The sequence below is a fragment of the Mus musculus genome, chromosome 6 (assembly GCF_000001635.26).
Source record: "Mus musculus strain C57BL/6J chromosome 6, GRCm38.p6 C57BL/6J".
NCBI lineage: Eukaryota > Metazoa > Chordata > Mammalia > Rodentia > Muridae > Mus > Mus musculus.
Genome location: NC_000072.6, coordinates 106339712 through 106360741, shown reverse-complemented (window position 1 = coordinate 106360741; position 21030 = coordinate 106339712). Strand labels below are relative to the sequence as shown.

Genomic DNA, 21030 nt, shown 5'->3' with positions numbered 1-21030 from the left:
AGCAATGGCTTGTGCTGTAAGATCTAGAATTGATAAATGGGACCTCCTAAAATTGCAAAGCTTCTGCAAGGCAAAAGACACCGTCAATAAGACAAAAAGACCACCAACAGATTGGGAAAGGATCTTTACCTATCCCAAATCGGACAGGGGACTAATATCCAATATATATAAAGAACTCAAGAAGGTGGACTCCAGAAAATCAAATAACCCCATTAAAAAATGGGGCTCAGAACTGAATAAAGATTTCTCACCCGAGGAATACCAATGGCAGAGAAGCACCTGAAAAAATGTTCAACATCCTTAATCATCAGGGAAATGCAAATCAAAACAACCTTGAGATTCCACCTCACACCAGTCAGAATGGCTAAGATGAAAAATTCAGGTGACAGCAGATGCTGTCCAGAATGTGGAGAAAGAGGAATGCTCCTCCATTGTTGGTGGGATTGCAAGCTTGTACAACCACTCTAGAAATCAGTCTGGCGGTTCCTCAGAAAATTGGACATAGTACTACCGGAAGATCCAGCAATACCTCTTCTGGGCATATATCCAGAAGATGCCTCAACAGGTAAGAAGGACACATGCTCCACTATGTTCATAGCAGCCTTATTTATAATAGCCAGAAGCTGGAAATAACCCAGATGCCCCTCAACAGAGGAATGGATACAGAAAATATGGTACATTTACACAATGGAGTACTACTCTGCTATTAAAAAGAATGAATTTATGAAATTCCTAGGCAAATGGATGGACCTGGAGGGCATCATCCTGAGTGAGGTAACCCAATCACAAAGGAACTCTCACAATATGTACTCAGTGATAAGTGGATATTAGCCCAGTAACTTAGGATACACAAGATATAAGATACAATTTGCTAAACACATTAAACTCAAGAGAACGAAGACCAAAGTGTGGACACTTTGCCCCTTCTTAGAATAGGAAACAAAACACCCATGGAAGGAGTTACAGAGACAAAATTTGGAAGTGTGACGAAAGGATGGACCATCTAGTGATTGCCATATCCAGAGATCCATCCCATGATCAGCTTCCAAACGCTCATACCATTGCATACACTAGCAAGATTTTGCTGAAAGGAAGCAGATATAGCTGTCTCTTGTGAGACTATGCCAGGGCCTAGCAAACACAGAAGTGAATGCTCACAGTCAGCTATTGAATGGACCACAGGGCCCCCAATGGAGGAACTAGAGAAAGCACCCAAGGAACTAAAGGGAACTGCAACCCTATAGGTGTAACAACAATATGAAGTAACCAGTACCCCAGAGCTCTTGTCTCTAGCTGCATATGTATCAAAAGATGGCCTTTTCTGCCATCACTGCAAAGAGAGGCCCATTAGACTTGCAAACTTCATATGCCCCAGTACAGGGGAACGCCAGGGTCAAAAAGGGGGAGTATGTGGGTAGAGGAGTGGAGGGGGTGGGTATGGGGGACTTTTAGTATAGCATTTGAAATGTAATTGAGCTAAATTCCTAATTTAAAAAAAAAAGACTCTACAGTAAAAGCCAAGAAAAAAAAAAAAGAAATTATACTACAATAAGTAACACTCATGAAAGGGTTCATATCCCATTAAAGTGAAAAAATATAACGTAAAAGCAATATTCTAGGTCTTTAGGCCCAGGCTTGAGAATGTGACCTCTATGACTCAATGTTCTAAGGTATGCTAATCATAAAACAGATACTGACATTCCTCTACCCACCCACTTCCTATGTTCAAGGAGTGTTCACCCAAAGAAAGTCACCCTGACCCACCCTGACCTTTGCTGGAACCAGCTATGCAAATGTGCTATTGTTAGGGGCTCTTAGAAACTGTCTTGAGAAATAACCCTCACAATTACCAGGTATTCCTCGTGACTCTTGTGACTTTGCACTTCTTTGTGACTCTTAACTGGTATTTTCAGTATTTTCCAACAAAATCCTCCCTACCTCCTTGAGTTGTGGTTTCTTCCTTTAAATACCCTCTGACCCGCTACACAGGGCACCATGGTCCTCTACCCCTTCGTGGTGTATGACCATGGGCCCAAGAGTGCTCTTGAATAAAAGTGCTCTTGCAGTCTGCAGCAAGACTGTTTCTCGTGAGTGATTTGTGGTGTTGCTTCTCCTGAGTCAGAATGTGGAGGAGTCCTCACATTGTGGGTCTTTCAAAAGGAGCTTGCTTTATGCTGAACTGGTTTAATTAAAGAAAATTTTCTCTTCTAAAGACATTGCGTAGCAAAACGGGAACCTATTCTTAGATGCATCATCTCCACTGAAATAGAAAATTTCTGGGAGTCAATTAATACAAGTTAAAGATGTTAAGTGCCAATACAAGAAATTATCAAGTTCTGTCAACAAAAGCAGCATGAAATAATTTTTAATAAACCTTAAAATAGAAATAATATATCAAACTGTACATGCTTATTCTATGAATAAAATAATACAAAGTATGTAATGAGAGCTGGAACGTATGGTTTGTTGCATCAAAGCTAAGGGATGTTTTTATTCTGAACTAGATTAATTTGAAAGAAAAGGCCAGCTCAGGACTAGGAGCTTAGGGTTTTATTTCCTTGGCTAGGAAAATTATTGTCTGTGTAATAACAATGAATAGTCCATCTATGTCAATCTTTACTTTCACTTTTATAAAGATATAAGCTAGGAAATATATAAAGTTCCTTCAGAAATAAGACCACACAATTCATGATGAGAACATTGGCTCACTTGTACCTTACATTGGGAACAGTGTGGTCAAAAGACAATACTGTTGGTTCAACTGGAGGCCAACATATAGAAGCATGCAAACTGATCCATTCTTATCTCCCTGTACAAAGCCCAAGTCAAATTAGATCAAAGACCTCCACAGAAAACCAGATACACTGAGTCTAATAGAAGAGAAAATGGGGAAAAGGCTCAATCACATGGGCACAGGAGAAAATTTCCTGAACAGAATACCAGTGGCTTATGCTCTAAAATCAACAATAGACAAACGGGACCTCATAAAATTGAAAAGAAAGTTTCTCACTGTCAATAGGACAAAACAGCAAACAACAGATTGGAAAAAGATTTTTACCAATCCTACATCCAATAGAGGGCTAATATCCAGTATATACAAAAACTCAAGAAGTTAGACTCCAGAGAAACAAATAACCCTTTTTTTAAAAAAAAATGGGGAACAGACAGAGAATTTTCAACTGAAGAATCTCGAATGGTCAGAAGTACCTAAGGAAATATTCAACCTTTTTAGTCATCAGGGAAATGTAAATCAAAATAACCCTTACATTCCACCTTACACCATTCAGAATGGCTAAGTTCAAAAACTCAGGTGACAGCAGATGCTGATGAGAATGTGGAGAAAAGAACACTTCTCCACTGCTGGTGGGTTTGCTAGCCAGTACATCTACTGTGGAAATCAGACTGGCTGTTACTCAGAAAATTGGACATAGTATTACCTGAGGAACCAGCTATACCACTCCTGGACATATACCCAGAAGATGCTCTAACATGTAATAAGGACACATGTTACACTATGTTCATAGCAGCCATATTTATAATAGCCAGAAGCTGGAAAGAACCCAGATGTCCCTCAACAGAAGAATGGATACAGAAAATATACATTTACACAATGGAGTACTACTCAGCTATTAAAATCAATGAATTTATGAAATTCTTAGGCAAATGGATGGATCTAGAAAATTTTATACTGAGTGAAGTAACTCAGTCATCAAAGAACACACATGGCATGTACTCACTGATAAGTGGATACTAGGCAAAGAGCATGGAATACCCATGATACAACTCATAGACCACATGAAGCTCTTAATTAAAATGTCTAGGAAGAACACCTCCCAGTATTGATTGATATAGATTGATAATGAGGAATTTTAGCTCCAAATATGGCTAGAATATAAATGGTGAATATTTGTTAACATGCATCTTTCCCAGTTTAGCTTTACAGGCATACTCATTACTAAATGAGTTGTTAACAAAGGAATATCTACATTCATACAAGTAAACTGATAGACATTCTACAAACACAGGTTGGAGACCATGATCTCAGGTCTTTTAGAAAGAAGATGTTATTAGAAGAATCAAAACCAAACTGGAAAATATGCTGTCATTCCAAGTTTTATCAAATCCTGGAAAAGGAACAGAGATTCTTGTGAGGTTGAATTTGAGGGCTAGAGGACAATTGCAGAGCAATGTAAAAGAAACTCTTCTTGTTATGTAAGAAAAGGGGGTATGAAAAATATCTATTAGGCTGTATCATAGCTACTATTCTGTTACTGAGATGAGACACCCTAACCAAGGCAATTCATGAAAGAAAGACTTTGTTAGATTGTTTACAGTCTCAGAGGATTAGTCCATTTCCATTATGGTGGAACACATGCCAGCAGATAGACTGGCATGGCACTGGAGCAGAGCAGTAGCTATAGGTAAGAATTTACAAGTGATCAACAAGAAGGAGGGAAGATACACTGGGCCAGGTATGGACTTTGAGACCTCAAAGCTTAGTCCCTCAGGACATACCTCTTCCAACAAGGTCACACCTCTTAATTCTCCCTAACAAGCCAGCTAACTGGGAACCAACAATCAAATATATTAGCCTGTGGGAGCCATTCTTATTCAAACCACCAAAGACTATTACACTAAAGTCAAGAATGGAAGATTTTAAGAAATCTGCTAAGTAAAAGAGTGGAAAAGATGTTAGGTATCAGGCAAAGAAAATATAAGTATGAAGGCTATGGTACCAAAAGAGTAGTTTGCCATTATTTTAAAAGTTAAAATAAGATGTGGTAATATATTTTTTAAAAGGTGTAGCAGAAGGCATAAAGCAAAGATGTGGAATGATCTAATTTACATTTTTAGAAGATTAGTCACTGTTTTATGATAAATAGTAGAAACAGGGTTTCAAGATGAAGAGAGAACAGACAGGAACAAATACTGAAGAGACAGTACATCTTACTTTTATAAGGAAATTTCCATTGCTTTAAGGGCAAATAAAACTTGGGGCTCAACTATAGAATAATTGGCTAAATTTGCAGCTAGCTGAATAAGAATGTGCAAAGTTCATTAATGTAAGGGTCTGACCTGACCTTGTCTTGGCCTCCATTATTTCTCTTGTCGTTCTCTCCCATACAGCTCCTGCCTCCCACTCAGGAACCCAGTTAGTGTGGCCACAGGTGGCTCCAACTAGTTTCACATCGTAAGAATTGGAAAGAGGCTGGAGAATTGACTCAATAGATGAGAGCACTGACTGTACATCCAGAGGACCCAGGTTCCATTCCCAGCATGCACATATCACCTGTCCATGACTCCAGCTCCAACAGATTCAATGTTCTCTTCTGGCCATGTGGGGACGACGTGTACAGAGTGTACAGACACACGTGCAGAAAAAGCAAACATGAACATGGCATGACATGAGTGACTGCCAGCAACAACTGTGGGAAAGATTTGATGGCTCTTATGTCATTGGTGACATAAGATGAGCAAGGTGGCCTTCAAAGGTTTGTCTTCAGGAGTACCCTTCAAAAAGCATGCCAAGGAACATGTCCTCAGAGTAAACTATCCTGTTCTGTTTAAATAACTATTCTTGAATAGAAAATGCTGTCTCTATAATGTTGTTGAAAATATCAATGTGTGTACTTTTATAAAAGCATATTGTTGAGGGGTGGGTAAAGATTTTTTTTTTAATTTATATTAGAAAGTCACCTTGCTGGTAATAGTTTCTTTCTCCCCTTTTAACATTGTTAAGAATTTGTTATGCAATTAAAAGATATCAAATCACAGAGGAGTCATAATTCATCAAATGATGAGGTTTTCCCCTATGCTGAAGGCATGTGATTTTATAATTTCATAATTATTTTGTCAAATAAAAGTATGTGTTTCATCTGTCATTAATAAAGAGTGAGTGCATATGCTAGCTTGTATCTGAGAAGTATGCATATTGGTTCTTAATCAGATGTATTACCCTCCTATCATCGTGCTTACCTAAAACACTAAAGACTATCTCAGGAGACATTTATGATATACACAAAATTTCTAGAAAATTCATTTATCACTTACAAAAAAAGTACCATCAAAAAGCAATAAAAGATTAAGTGCTGAATATTATAATAGGTATATTTGAAATTCTGTTCCCAGAGTGGGTTTTGTTAATGAGAATATTCTACAGTGTTACCTACCAACAGACTTAGTAATTATGAAACCTTTGATATTAACATAATGCTATATGAGTTGAGATTTTATACAAGGGAATATATAATCATATGCAAATACATACACTTTTAAAACTGTAGCTGAACAGCAATTCTCAAGGTGCCTACAGTATAATATGTACTTACTGCTTCTACTGCTAGATTTTGATTTTCAATTTTCTATTTCTAAATTCTACTTTCCTTCACACAGTCAAAGCTTTTTATTAAATGGCAATCTCAAGACCTGGCAATTTGTCTTTCTGTGTTCTAATTTTGTATAAAGATCTAAAAGGTGAGTAACACTTTATCCCTACTTTTCATTATTGGACTTAAAATATTTTTCTACTCTATTAAACAAAACAGAGAATTATAGGATTTATTGGTGAATTGACAACTATGCTATACCTTCACTCCGAATTTTATTGTTAAATTATTTCTTTATCAACTACTAGGTTGCTTACAATTAACTAAATTGGCTTTTTTTTCAGTTGCTCTGTTTAATGTGTAAACTCTAACACAAGTATAAATGTATATGTACTTAAATCAGCATATAACCAAATTATCATATAAGCAAACTATCTCAGGCTCTATGAAACATACCTCTTTGCTCCCATGTTTATAATTTATTAGTTACATAAACTATTTTCTAAATAGAAAAAACCTATCATATGCCGAATTCAAATCCATGTGGTCTGTCAGAAGGTACTGTTTGTAAAGTATATCATACACTGTACAGAAGCTCAAAGAAACATTGGAGGTGCAATATAATGACTACTTACAAGCAAACTGAAGCTTTGCTTCTCTGCTTACAATTGTTCCAAATGAGTTTGTTGCTATGCACTGGTACGTTCCAGCATCTTGGGTTTTATTGGGGTTATTGATCAACAAGCTGCCGTCAACAACACTGTAGCGGAAATCCATACCAATGTCAACATCTGTTCCATTTATCTTCCACCTGTAGTATAAAATGCCAGTAGATAAAGCCTTGTAATATTAATCAATAGTTCTGAATTGTCTAAAATAGATAACAACTAGAAATACCATGAAATACCACCAGTCCATTTTTTGAAGCATGGTAAAAGCATATATTAGAAATTGTCTATTCAGCAATGGTGACATCTTAAGTACTTGTGGGGAGAGGGCTGTCTTCTATAGTAAATGATGATAATCCAACTTTAGCACCAGTTCTATGACAACATAGAACGCTATAATCAATTTCTTGTGGGGGAAATTTCTTATACAATTTCTATAACTTTCTTCAAACCATGGCTGCTTAGTAAAAAGTCCTTTGTCTGGTTGGCATTCACTTTTTAAATAAGTATATCAAGAGGAGAGTATATACCACTTTCAGGGAAACAGCAGAAGAGTTGCTGAAATTGCAGCCAAGCCTATTTTGATTCAGTTCTTAAAATGACTGAAGTGCCTAGTGGCAAAGCGAAGGAACTCTATTGATCTGAGATGCTTCGGGGACCAAATCTGCCTGGCCATGGATCAACTGGATGATCTCTTTAGCCACTGGCACTCAAAATGTCAATCAACTGCCCCAGTGAACTACAGGCTATTAAGTAACCAAAGCAAAGAATGTTTTCTTGCCCTTCAGTTCATTTGCTTGGGTCACCTGTGAATCTGACTGCAATAGTGAGCCCAATAAATTAGTTTTATCGGGACTCGTATTTTAGTAGCTTAGCTTTGGTACAAATATCTACAAGTCTGTTCTCAAAATCATCCAAAGAATGTGAGCTTTATCTGAGTCAAATAACCTTTCAGTAATTCATAGGAATCCATACAAACTTTTGAACTAATATAATTCAATGACTGCTTTTTGGATAGCTTATGAATTACCAAGCCTCTCATAGGAACTGAAAACATGCGAATAGGTTGTAGCACAAAAGAAATTGATTCAAATCAACAAAGCGAGTAGAAATGAAGAATTATTCATTTTAGTTTCTTAAAATAACAAGAGCCATTACCTAAATAGAAATGCGCATGTGCATGCCCACCAATTGTGCAATTCTTTATTACATCCCAAGGCACTGTGCTTATGAATACATAATGTAAAAGAATTTAGGTGATAAAATTGTCAGCCTGTTAACTTCACATGACATGCGCATGCCTGCATGTGTCTTTTGGAGACATGGTCTCACCACAGCACAGGCTGGCCACAATCTCCCTTGTAATTGAGATAATCACAGACTCCTGATCTTCTTTCCTCCATCTCCCAAGTGCTTCAGCCAGTACATCCAACACTGAAATCCATCCCATAGGAGACATATGGTTGCCCATTGCCTTTAAACTTTGCACCCATGAAGCAGAGGCTGGCTTCGTGTGGAAGCCAGCCTAGTCTACATAGTGAGCTTCAGTCCAGACAAGGTTAAATAGGAAATTTTGTCTTAAAAAGAAAACAGTGGGGGAGGAGATGTGCATCTTCCAATGAACGTCCATATTTCTAGTTAAAATGGTCCAGGATTCATCAGTAGTCCTGTGGAAGTTCATTATTCCTCATGTAAAGAGTGCTTTTGCCCCAAGATGATTTACCGAAACTACTTTTGTGTCCTCACTTCTGTCCATCTAGCACTTAAGCCTCTCACTTTGTTCAGTGAACACTTGTTGAGTTTAACTCATTCAAAACTCTGCTTCTCTAGTTGAGCTTTGAGCATAGACACAATTCATGAACCAGGCTTGCCTCACTCAGCCCAGTGACATGAGTTCCTTCACGTCCCTGTCTTTGAAGTGTAAAAAATCTAGAAACAGAAGCACTGAGAAAGTAGGCTAGAAGCAGAAATAGGACTTTACTTCTTTATGTGTTTGTGTATAAGAAGCCGGATATTAGAAACTGACAGTGTTTTTAGGCTCTGCAGTAATTCTCTCTGTGCTCTGACACAGACAAGAAAGTAATAAGCAATAAAGAGAACCAGCCAAGTTATATCCCAGCAGTGCTAGTTGCACACAAGCCTCTAGAACTGACTGCCTGCCCTACACATTTGCTTTTAGTCAGCTGATCACGTCTTGGCCATAACTCTCAGTTCAAATGATGGTAGAGCAATTTAATATGACAAATCTAAGAACTCAAAGAGGAAATTGCAATATAATGTGAGCTGCAAGCAAAGTGTGGAATCTGGGAATGGGACCATGTGAATCTTTTCATGAGGCTGGCTGTGGGAATTATGAAACCTCTATAGGTTTGTCTGCACTTATCCCCTCGACCCAAAAGAGCTGTGTTTGAAGTCCGTTCATCTACTTTATCGCCTGCTTTTACATACAAACAGCAACAGGGATGGGGTGATTTAGAAAATAAAGTGTTTTATGAGACATGCAGTCGGGTCTGTGTTATAAAGCACGCTATGGTGTTTTACTGCAATGCAGTCAGAGTTTGTTCCAATTGAATGTGGATTGCACGGCGAATTTCTTCTCTTGTTGCGTAGTGAAACACTTGAAAAATCTCACAATTTGCTTTCAATGTTTGAGAAATCTTTTAAGTATTGGTAATGGAGTGGCAATGCTCATTTGGAGTAAATAACAGTTTTTCCCAGGGGGCAAGGCAAATTGGTGTCTTGTAAGCAGAATTACTTGGGGGAGACACAACTAAACTCTCTCCAGATATTGGGGGTTATACTCAGGCAAACACCACCACCTTGAACACCTCCCCCCCCCCCCCCGTATGGTTCTGCACTCTCTGCTAAGAAGTCAGTGTACAGATTCACTGGAAAGGAAAAAAAAAAAACCACACACAAAACAAAACCTCTGTTAATGGTTTGAACTTGACACTCAGGGTGGGTCAGTTCTTTTCTAACTTAGAATTTGTTCTCTGTGGACTCAGTTGAATACAAACTTCATAGCAAACCAACTCTAACCAGTTGCTTGAAAGGTTTCTTCCTCCTGGGAAGAGATGCTGGGTGAAATAAGTAATGTCAGCCGCCCTTAGGGAACTTTGATACAAGAGAAGTTGGCAAGGGGCAAAACTTCTTAAGTTTTCTGGGTCGGGGTCAATCCTTTCAAAACTGAGGGGCAGAAACAATGTAAAGAAAAGACTCAGTTGAAGGAAGAAATGTAAAGAAAAGGGGTCAGTTAGGGTGTTGTAGGAAAAACCTGCGGCTGAAGTTCTCCACAGAGCACTCACTTTTGAGATTTTCCTACTCGTTCAACCCCCCTGAAAGTCAACACCAAGACTATGAAAGTTCAGCTAGCAAGGTGTTAGAAAACACCTGCTCTTCTATTCATTCTCTTGCTCTCAGTTTTTAAGCTCCTGGGTTCAGGCTGCTATTATGTCACACACATACTGCTAGAGGGATAAAGGCGAGCACTGTGCACTGCCTAGCATTGCTAATGCATTTGATTAAAAGTTCTCCTCAGCTTTCCCCTGCAATCTTTAAAAAAAACATAATAGGTTTCTGTTCTATGGCTTGTTTTAAATAACAAGGCAAGCCCCTATATCCAGAAACACAGTGTTACACAGGCAATGTTAATTAAAGGTCACAGTTTGAGGAAAAACAATGCAGCAACTTGCCAAAATCGGCTGCAAAATTTGTTTTCATTTATAGCTAACATGTGAACTTACCCTCTGCTCTGTGCTCAAAGTGGGATCCATTAACTCATCATTTATATATCTGGGCAACCTTGCCTCTCGCGTTTGTTTTGACTTTGCAGTGTGTTTTCAAATCATTAACTTAGTTTATTGTGTTGTACACAGAGAGACAATGTCTCCTGGTTTGGTCAGGACAGCATAGGGTTTATAGATAATGCTCTACAGTAATTACTAACAGTGTTCTTTCACTTTCAAATATATCTTCTGTCAGATGACAAATGGCCTGTTCACTCAAATATCAAGCCCTCTCTAATTAGTTGTTCTTTTTCTTTCTGGAATGTTCTTCCTTTCTTTATCCAGGTGGCAAAACAGGTGGCCTTTCTCAAAACCCTGTAACATCTCTTTTTCTTTTAAGCCTTTAGCACATCTACCCACTACCTCTAAATTAGGGGTCTTTTATTCCCTGAACAAGCTGGTAGTCACTGCTACTGTATATTGATGGGAGTCTCAGCTAGGAAGATAGCACTTTAGGGTGTTCATTTTTATCCTCTAATTCTTATATTCTCTCTGCACTCTGTTCCCTGATGCTCCTTGAGCCAAGAGGGGTGGCATAGATGCATCTTCTTTACTCTTGCAATAACTTTCTTAGCAGTAAATTTGGATATAAATGAAATAACTTACATAAGATATGTGTGGTAAGGGATCATAAAATAATGAAGAGCTACGTTTAATGAAGTGAATCATATTTAGTACATGAAGTCTCCTGTATTGATTTTGATTGGGACCATGCCTTTATCCAAGTCTAATCTTCAATTACATCCGCAGCATGTTTTAAGTGATTGTTATGGATGGTCTTGAATATATCATCCAAGAATACGTGAATCTAGCCTTTGTTGCCCAAAGGCTTATGAAAATGAACAGATCTAAGAGGTCCTTCACCTTCATTCTAAGAAGCAGGCAATGAAGCTGTCTTGAGGCCCCAAGACCAGAAGTGCAGTAGCACGAGCATCCACTGCTCTGTCTCTTGGGATTTGAGCAACTGCCCCGAGCTCCTGCTGCTGGCATTCCCCATCATGGTGGGGACCACGCCTGAAGTGGGAACTAAACCAAACCTTTCTCCCATGCGTTGCTTCTGTTGGGGTGTTCTTACCACAGACACTGAACAATATCTCCAGCACCATCACTTACTAGAGCCGATAGAATATTGTTTAACCTTTCTATTTAGGTACTTGTTTTACACGTTTTGATTTGGGGGAATTTTCTACCTTTTTTGTTTTTTTTGTTTTGATTTTCAAGATAGAGATTTTCTATATTGCCTCAATCCATTGTCTAGAATTTTCTCAGTTCAGTCTATTCCATTGAACAGAATATTTACTATTAATGAAGTTAAATTTTTTTTAATTATTTGTACATCTGCTATCATACTAAAAACCTTTTGGTACATCTCCTATCATACTAAAAATCTTTTTCTCCCAAAATTCATAAATATGCATGGCTGTTCTCTTTCTTGTTTTAAAATGTCCCATTTAGGGCTTTTATTAATCTGAAATTGATTTTTTGCATGTAACATAAAATATGAATTCAGTTTGATTTCTTTCCTTAATCACACGGGCAAACCATTGTCCAGGGTAAGTCTTTTCAAAATGCTTCCATCACGGTCATGAATTTTAACTTTTCTTCTTTTGATTTTTTTAAAAGAAAATATTCTCTTTATTATCCACTTTTAGAGAAATTAATTTTATGTGGAATTATTGGCACATCACTTTGTTTATTTCTGTCTTCTCATAGCTCAGGTCTTCTCTCTGTTATCATTTTTATCCAATCTCAAAAATGTCTTTTAGAATTTCCTTTAGTGAGAGTATGTAGGAGTCAGAATTCAGTGTTTGTCTGCCTACAGACATGTATATTCTGTTCTCCCTTAAAGAAATTTCTAATTAACACATATTTATGAGATACACTGAGAAAATTGTCATTTACACAAGATAAAATATTATATTAGCCTCTTTTCCTCCTTTATGTTTAGAATGTTAAATGTAGGCTTTTATTTATTTACTCATTTTTATTTTAATCATTTTAATTTTTATTTAAATTTAAATTTATTTGTTTTTGACACAGGGCCTCATACACCCCAAGCTGACCTCAAATTCCTTAGGTATTTGAAGGCAAACTTGATCTTTTTTATTTTGCCTCTTTTTCCTAAGTAGTAGATCCTTTCAGTTACATACTACTGTGCCTTGGTTCTATGGTTCTATGGATCAAATTTAGGTCTTCATACAGAATATATAGCCACTCTAGTAACTGAACTACATCCCAGATCAGAAGAAAAAAAAAGAAGATACAATTTGTTTAGTCTTTGCTTATTTTGCTATCTCAAGCACTGGAATTGAATCTAGGTCCTTCAACCTGATATGGAAGTGTACTACCACAAAGCTTCATTCCTAAGTATTTCTTATAGGTATTTTGAAATACATGATAAATTGTCATAACCCAACTGTGATATACAAAGCTACAAGTAAACCCTGCTTTCCATATTTTTGGCTAAGGTTTCCAAACCTCTCTATTCCCTTGCCTCTCTTCTTTCATGTCCTCTCGCAACCGCTCTTTCTTCCCTGTATTTCTAAAAGATTCATATTTTTAGCCCTACATAGGGGATATAACATGAAGCACCATTTTATGTCTGGCTTATTTCACTTAACATAATGTCCTGCAGTGCTCTCCACAGTGCGAGAACAACAGAGCAGGATTTCATTCTTTTTGTGACTGAATAATCTTCCATTATGTCTGAATCACATTTTCTTCATACTTTCATGTGCTGTTGTATACTCACTCCAGTTCATTTCATGTTCTGGTCATTGCGTTTAATGATACAATAAACAGAGATGACCAGGCATCTCTTTCAAAGAATTATGTCATTTTCTTTGGGTATATACTAAGACATGGGTAGCTTGGTTTTCAACAACTTGACATAAAACAGGGCCATCTGTGAAGAGAGAACTTAAACTGAGACAATGCCTCCATCAGACTGGCATGTAGACATGTCTGTGGGGAGTTTTCTTGATTGCTGATTGAGGGGAAGAACCAGACCACTGTATACAGAACAACTCTTACACAAGTGCTCTGGGTTGCATAAGAAAGGCAGGTAAGCAAGCCATGGGGAATAAAGCCAGTAAGCAGCATTCCTTGGTGACCTCTGCTTAGTGTCTTCCTCCAATTTCCTGCCCTGAGTTCCTCTTTGGCTTCCCTTAATGATGGGCTGTAACCTGCAAGCCAAAGAAACCTGTTCCTCCCTGAACTGATTTTGGTCCAGCATTTTATCATAACAACATTAAAACAAACTAGAAGAGTATGGAATAGATAAATTTTAGTTTTAGGAAGAATCATCTACTTCATATTCTTAATTTATAATCTTATATAAGGTCTTAACATATAACCTTAACTCCCAACAAGAAGTTAAGTGTTCTTTTCATCTGTAGTCTCCCTAGTATTTCTTCTAATAACCTTTTTTCTAACAATGCCCCTGTCTGTTCTCCATTTCTTCCAGCTTATACTTGATGGTTAAATTTTTTTCCATAATTAAAATGTTGACTTTCTTTTTTTTCTTTCATTGATGAGTCAATTGCCACTTTAATTGTCACCGCAATAAAAATATGTGTATTAGGAGTCTGGCTTTTTGATGGCCATCTCTTCGATCCGGTGTTCTGCAGTTTCATGTTTCTAGAAGTGATTTCAGTTTTATTTGTACTGGAATTGTGTTAAGTGTCCAGAAGCTACAGTTGATGGTTTTCATAAGTTTTGAAAATTCTGACCCTTCGAAATTTTCTTTCTTTCTTTCTTTCTTTCTTTCTTTCTTTCTTTCTTTCTTTCTTTCTTTCTTTCTTTCTTTCTTTCTTTCTCTCTCTCTCTCTTTCTTTCTTTTTTTCCTTCCTTCCTTCCTTCCTTCCTTCCTTCCTTCCTTCCTTCCTTCCTTCCTTCCTTCCTTCCTTCCTTCCTTCCTCAATACCTTGTGGATAATTGCTAATTTTAATAATATAAACATGCTTTCTTTTTTGCTCAGTTTGGTTTTTGTTTGATTATTTATTTTCTTTTCATTTTATTTATTTTTTTGTTATTGGTGGGTTTTTTTGGTTTTGTTTTTGTTTGTTTGTTTGTTTGTTTTGGTTTTGCTTTGTTTTGGAAACAGGGTCTCACTATGCACTTGTTTCTGCCTCATTTTCTTTCTACTTTCATTTTGAAACTCAAGATGGCTGACACTAAGACACACATAGTCCCTTTCTTCCTCTTTCTTCTTCTCTAGTCTTCTAATCCACTCTCCAAACTTTGCTTCTCTTTACCTTTTTCTGTTGTTTTGAGATGATAACCTTGGGTCTGTTATCTAGCATGCCAATTCTCTTTATGGACACATCTCATTTCTTATGAGAATTACTAAGACTCATCGTCTAACATAAATGATTACTGGCACTTTATTGTTCCTGAAGCAGGCAAGCTGAGTTTTGGTTAGCATCTATTCTAAATTTGGAGAACTTGTATGAATGGCTTCTTTCTGAAAAATGATTTCATGTTACTTGCTCCTTTAAGTCTAGTCTTTCACTTACAACTCTGCTCCTTGTGAGGTTGCATAAAACAGATCATCAAAATGACAACTCCTGTTTGCTCTAAATCCATTTCCTCCAACACTCATGGACTTCTGATTTTCCTGCTGGCTTACGACAAAATTAAAAATTCTATTTTTATTATACCATTGTTATTAGGAATTGTTAATATTTCCAATGGAAAGGCTATTTGGGATGTTTAATCCTTAATACTGCCAGAAACAGAACCTCCGTGCTTTTGTTTTGATGAAAGAATCATTTCCTCATGTTTCTCAGAATTCCTCACATTGCCTACCTAAAAACTTTCCTTTTCAATATTCTGTGAACAATTGCTAATTTCAATTTAAATAATACAAACAAGGATTTTGTTTGGTTCCTTTTGGGTTTTGTTGTTTTATTTTTTGGTTGTTGATGTTTTTGATCCAGAGTCTCACTATGAAGCCCTGGGTGGCCTGGAACTTGACTATGTAGATTAGGCTGGCCTTGAATTTACCCAGTATCAGTTACCTAAATGTCTCAAATGCTATGATCAAAGACATCTGTCACCATTTCAGGCTGGAAACAGATTTTTAAGCAAACAAACCTGATGTGAGGTTTTGGATTCCCTTTAACTTCACAACTGAGTTTCACTTTTTTCTCCTCAGAATCCAAAGGAAACATGACATGACTTGGTTCTTGAACAAAAACTGGGCCATGCAGTGTGTAGTCATCTGAAAGAGAAAAAGTTCAATTGAACACCGCCTTCCCAATAGTAGCAACCATCAGAATCAATACCACATTGAGAAAAAACAAAATAGCAAACAAACAAAAGGATGCCCAAGATTTTTTCTCAGCTTCAAGTTGAAATTTCCCATTGAAGAATAACTTCTTCCCAATATGTAGGAAGTTAAGACAGGGCTCCCCTGTCACGTGTTGATCATGTCTTTAAGTGCTAGCATCCAGACACAGGCTGCCTGGCATCTCTCCTTCTTCCTTCCACATCTTATTGTTCCATCTGCTTTGGCCCAACCTTCTATTTTCTTCACATTTTGGGCTTCCTACATCCCTCTTGTGCTGCTGTCACTTTGGAAAGCTTTGTAATGCCACAAAGTTAACAGTTCCTCCTTTTTGTAATTAAAGAGTATAATAGGAAACAAATGATGATGATTTAAAAAACATAAAATGTTAATAAGAAAGAACAGCTCTACACTGAGCACACATGCAAGCACACATTCATGCTCACACACAGAGAGAACCTAATTAAAATGATTATGTATATCAAATAAAGAATAGTCTGTAGTTCTGATTCCTAAATTGGCTATACAAAAGGATCATTTTTAAGCCAGCTGATCACATGCTTGGACACACAGTGAAGGCAAACTGCCATACATTTCCAAATCTTGCTTTGGAAGAAGAAAAATTAGATGTGTGGTAGTCATTTTGTCATGGAATAATAACAAAGCTCAAAGCATAAGCTATGAACCATAATTTAAGTAGCTGGGTAGAGTAGGTCATTATTCAAAGTATTTCTCATTACCTATGTTCATGCAAAATCCATTTCATTCTTCAAAATCATGTCCAATTTCTATCTTTGCTCCTAGGTTTTTAGACCTTTATCTTTTTTTGAACCACATGATTTAAAAGGGGATTTTACTCTACAATGCCTCTCGTTTTCTATGAATGCATTCAAGCCTTTCTTTCCCCCTCTTTGAATCATTAGTTTCTTAAGAGAATGAAATATCACAGTTATCCATAAGGATATGTCCTATTGAAATTACTTCTAAACATTTTAAAGTCTTTAATTCGTGTATTTTGCCATTGCCTGACAAACTGTGCCAAAGAAGCACAGCTGGCTATAAGGTGATGCCATGAAGATTACAACCCTGCTGCAGAGAGTCTGTTTCACCTTTTGGTATGGTTATCTTAAAGTATGTAAACTGCAATTGTGAGTCTGGAAAATCTTTTTTCTTTCTTTCTTTCTTTCTTTCTTTCTTTCTTTCTTTCTTTCTTTCTTTCCTTTCCTTTCCTTTCCTTTCTTTTCCTTTCCTTTTTTTTTTCTTTTCTTTTTTTTTTTTTTTTTCTGATGGGTGATGGTTCCAGACAGAACTTGTTCATGTAAATTGGGACAGAGGAACATTGACTCAAGTTATGTTTGGAGATTAAGTAAAATCTGGCAGGATCATTTATTTTTAACTCAGACATCAAAAAATGAAGCTTCAGGTAAAGGGTTGAGACATAAGGAAAATAAAGGGGACAAGATGACTGAATAGAATTGCATTTCTTCTGGAGACCACATATGATGTTGATGTAAAAAGATTTGGATAAGGACTAACTTTAGGATCTCTGGGAAATCATAGTCCCACATTGTCTTAGTTTGCTCTAAAGTAATGACCACAGAGTAGGTCGAGTATTTTAGACTGATTGTAAATGGGGAAAGAGCCATAATTGCTCATAAACACACATGTCTGCATAAAAATGTAGAGTTTCAACAATATTATATATTATTTTGTCCCCATTCTCTTTTCTCCTGATTACATATGTAAAATAACTTCAATGAGAAATTTAATCACAGAATACAGGCACCGTCAAAGAAGACAAAAGAACAGAATAAAAGCATACAGTCATGAAGTTTTAAATGCTTATGCATTAAAATTGTATATTTTAGGATCCATATATTTATGCTTCAAATTTTCAACAATTGCACAGATATTTTCAAAACAAATGCAGATTATTTGTCAAGGGTCAACTCATTACGAGTATGGAGAATTTAGTAAATGTTTGGCACATCTATTTTGATGAAAAGAATTCTTTAACAAGATCACAGAGACAGCAGCAAGTGTGGTAGATTTTCTCTAAGAGAGAAATATTTCTATTGTTGTCCCCAATTCCAAAATTATGTGTGTGTATATATAATATCAATCATCTCAATTCATTGGTGCTCCCTGATTTGAATTTCACACAAAAATATACAGTCTATTACCAGTAATTCCAAATAGGAATAAAACATAATAATGATTACCCAGGATGCAGCTGGGAGGCCGTGGATTAACATCTGTACTATTTCTCAATGTAGCCAAGCCATATTTAAATAACAAAGGGATATTTTTTCTGTGTATTTTATAATAAGAATTGATAATAATGATGCCTTGCATTTGCTATAAATAACACATTCCATCTAAAGTTTTATTTTCTCTTAGTTAACCAAGCTCACTGCCTGGAAATTAACATTAGCATAAAGCGAACCATATTTCAACACTCATCTAAGGCAATGCAGAGTTTTTATTGCTTGGGCTAGTTCGTTTCCTGAATATACAGTGAGAGATTTGATAATCTTTAGCAGGCCTGGTATAGGAAGCAGACATCTTGGCTTTTAAACCTTTAGCCTTTCCTTACCAAAGTGTTTGAGGAACAAAAGAGGTGTTTTGTTTCAACCAAACTGTGGGGTGCCAGCTTGCATGAAACAAAGACTCAGGAGGGGCTTTTTAGAAAACATTGTCAAGTATAATCTAAGTACCCTGGTCACAAAGAGACTCACAAGTCTCTTGAAAGCACACAAAATTCTATTATCTGCCATCTTCATAGCCAGAAAGATAAGGTTCACCCTTAGATCTTTCACATAAATTGTTCTGTGTCACTAGAAGAATGAAAGTGATTCTAGTCTAAACAGGTAAAGAGACGTTTTATAAAATGGTGGAGGAGTCACTGTTCAAGCCAGGTTACAGTGTCCTTGTATTCCAACAGTGCTAGGTTTGTGACTCACTGACTCTACCAGAAGACACTGGCTTCCCCAGACTTCACTCTATGGGTGATTCTGTATTTTAGACTTATTTATTTTATTTTATTTTATTTTATTTTATTTTATTTTATTTTATTTTATGTATATGAGTAGCTTCCATCTGTGTATGTATATCATATACCTAGCTTGGTAATGAAGCCAGAGAAGGCACAAAATGCCTTGGAACTGTAGTTGCAGGCAGTTGTGAGCTGCTGAAGAGGTCAGGAACTTTAGAAAATGCCACCAGACCCCTCCCCTCCTGGAAGTGAAAGGTCTTAGAGAACAGAGGCACCCCTCTGGAAGGGAGGGGCTAATTACATTCCTCAGACCACAGGGAGGAGGGGCCAATCACAGGCCACCTATGAGTAGGAGTAGTGGAAGCCCAGAGTAACTCTTGGCCACCTACTTCATTGCCTATAGACTAGTCAGCTTAAACATCACACTGTTCAGCCAATCACATTGTGCCCAATGGCTGCTACCTTGAGATCAGCATAAAGACTCACCAGATGGGCTCACATGGTCATTCTCTCTCTCCATCTGCAGGGCAACCCCACCACATCAGAACAATACATTCCTCTTGCTTTTCACATTGATTCCTGGCTCTGAGTCCTTCACTCAGGGAGTCCTTGGTAAGCTAAGGCTTGCCAGAGTCTTACCCTGCCAACTGAACCAGGGTCCTCTGCAAGAGCAGCCAGTGTTCTTATCTGCTGAGCCAGCTCTCTGTCCCAACTCTTTGGGTGATTTTCTTGCCCACTAACTCTGGGGAACTAAAACAAAAGACTTTTCTAATCCTAACACTCTATTTCACTAGAACAAAAATGAGGCAATGCTGACTTTAGAGTCACTCTCAGATATTTTCCTTGACCAAGATCTAACCCACAGATTTTGTTTGATAATATTACAGAGACCATTTTAGTGTATACTTGGCCTCATAGCTTAAAGGAATGGAAAACTACAAAACTGAGTCCCACAAAGAAAAATGAAGGGCTGTGCATAGTGGCTCATGACTGTTATTTCAGAACTCTAGAGTCTGAGGCAGGAATATTACAGATTCAAGTCCAATATAGGTTACATACAATATTTGAAAATGGTCTGGGCTCCATACCGAGGTTCTAACTCAAGACAACCACAATACAAAGTGAAATGGATTGAAGTCAACGCAAAACAGACAGAAAAGACAAATGAACAGATTTGTTAAGGCTTGAGACTAAAGCTGTCCAAATGAAGGCCTCTAGAACACTCAGATGTTGGGCATGAGACCTCCTAGGGAGCTACACTAAGCAGAGGAACAAGGTTTTCGGGCAGACCACAACAGTAAACAGACCTAGAGAAATGTTGTATTCTTACTTAGTGCATACAGCATACCTGCTGTGATGAGTTCTTAGTAAGGAGTCTCTCTTTCTCTCTCTCATTTATTTAAGTAAGAGTATATAAGATCAATGCTTTGATTTCTGGCTTGCCTAGGAAGAGAAAAGTTATCCCAGAGCCTCACTGTCCTGATGACTTGAATAGAAAGGACTTGTATTGTCACTATAGTTCTCTTGGGGAATTATGAAGCAGTACATTATAATATTCTTGGAATTCCTGAAAAACATAATTAAGAACAATGGTCTTATTGGTTTATACCATTGATAGGAGCCCCAGACATAGGAATTTAATGTGGATCCTGATATGATAAAGCATAATTTCCTGACGTATTTTCTTCTGATTGGAGAATCACAAAACTCACTTCTATCACAGGAAAAGTGCTCACCAGATTTACAAATATGGCAGTCCAGAACTTAAAGGCCCTTCTGTTAAAATTCATCAAGTCTGTGCATGACTCTGTAGATTTGTAATTAGTAACCAAAAACAGGATAAAATTGTGACCTCTGCCTCCATTTTGTATCATCTTCTGCATCATAAAAAGCATAAAGTCTGGTTCAGATTCCTGTTCCCCTCTCTCTCTCTCTCTCTCTCTCTGTCTATCTATCTATCTATCTA

The 21030-nt window shown here is 37.2% G+C and overlaps 1 protein-coding gene across 10 annotated transcripts in view; it reads right to left on the bottom strand.

Annotated features, from left to right (window-relative positions):
* Positions 1-21030, bottom strand: part of Cntn4 (contactin 4) — a 1022510-nt gene that overhangs the window by 339400 nt on the left and 662080 nt on the right. For all 10 annotated transcript variants that reach the window (XM_006506197.3, XM_006506196.3, XM_006506198.3 and 7 more), the window contains 2 exons: positions 15877-16003; positions 6962-7137 (listed from right to left, as the gene is read on the bottom strand). In XM_006506197.3, coding sequence (XP_006506260.1) covers positions 6962-7137; positions 15877-16003 — 303 coding nt within the window. The remainder of the gene's footprint in view (positions 1-6961; positions 7138-15876; positions 16004-21030) is intronic.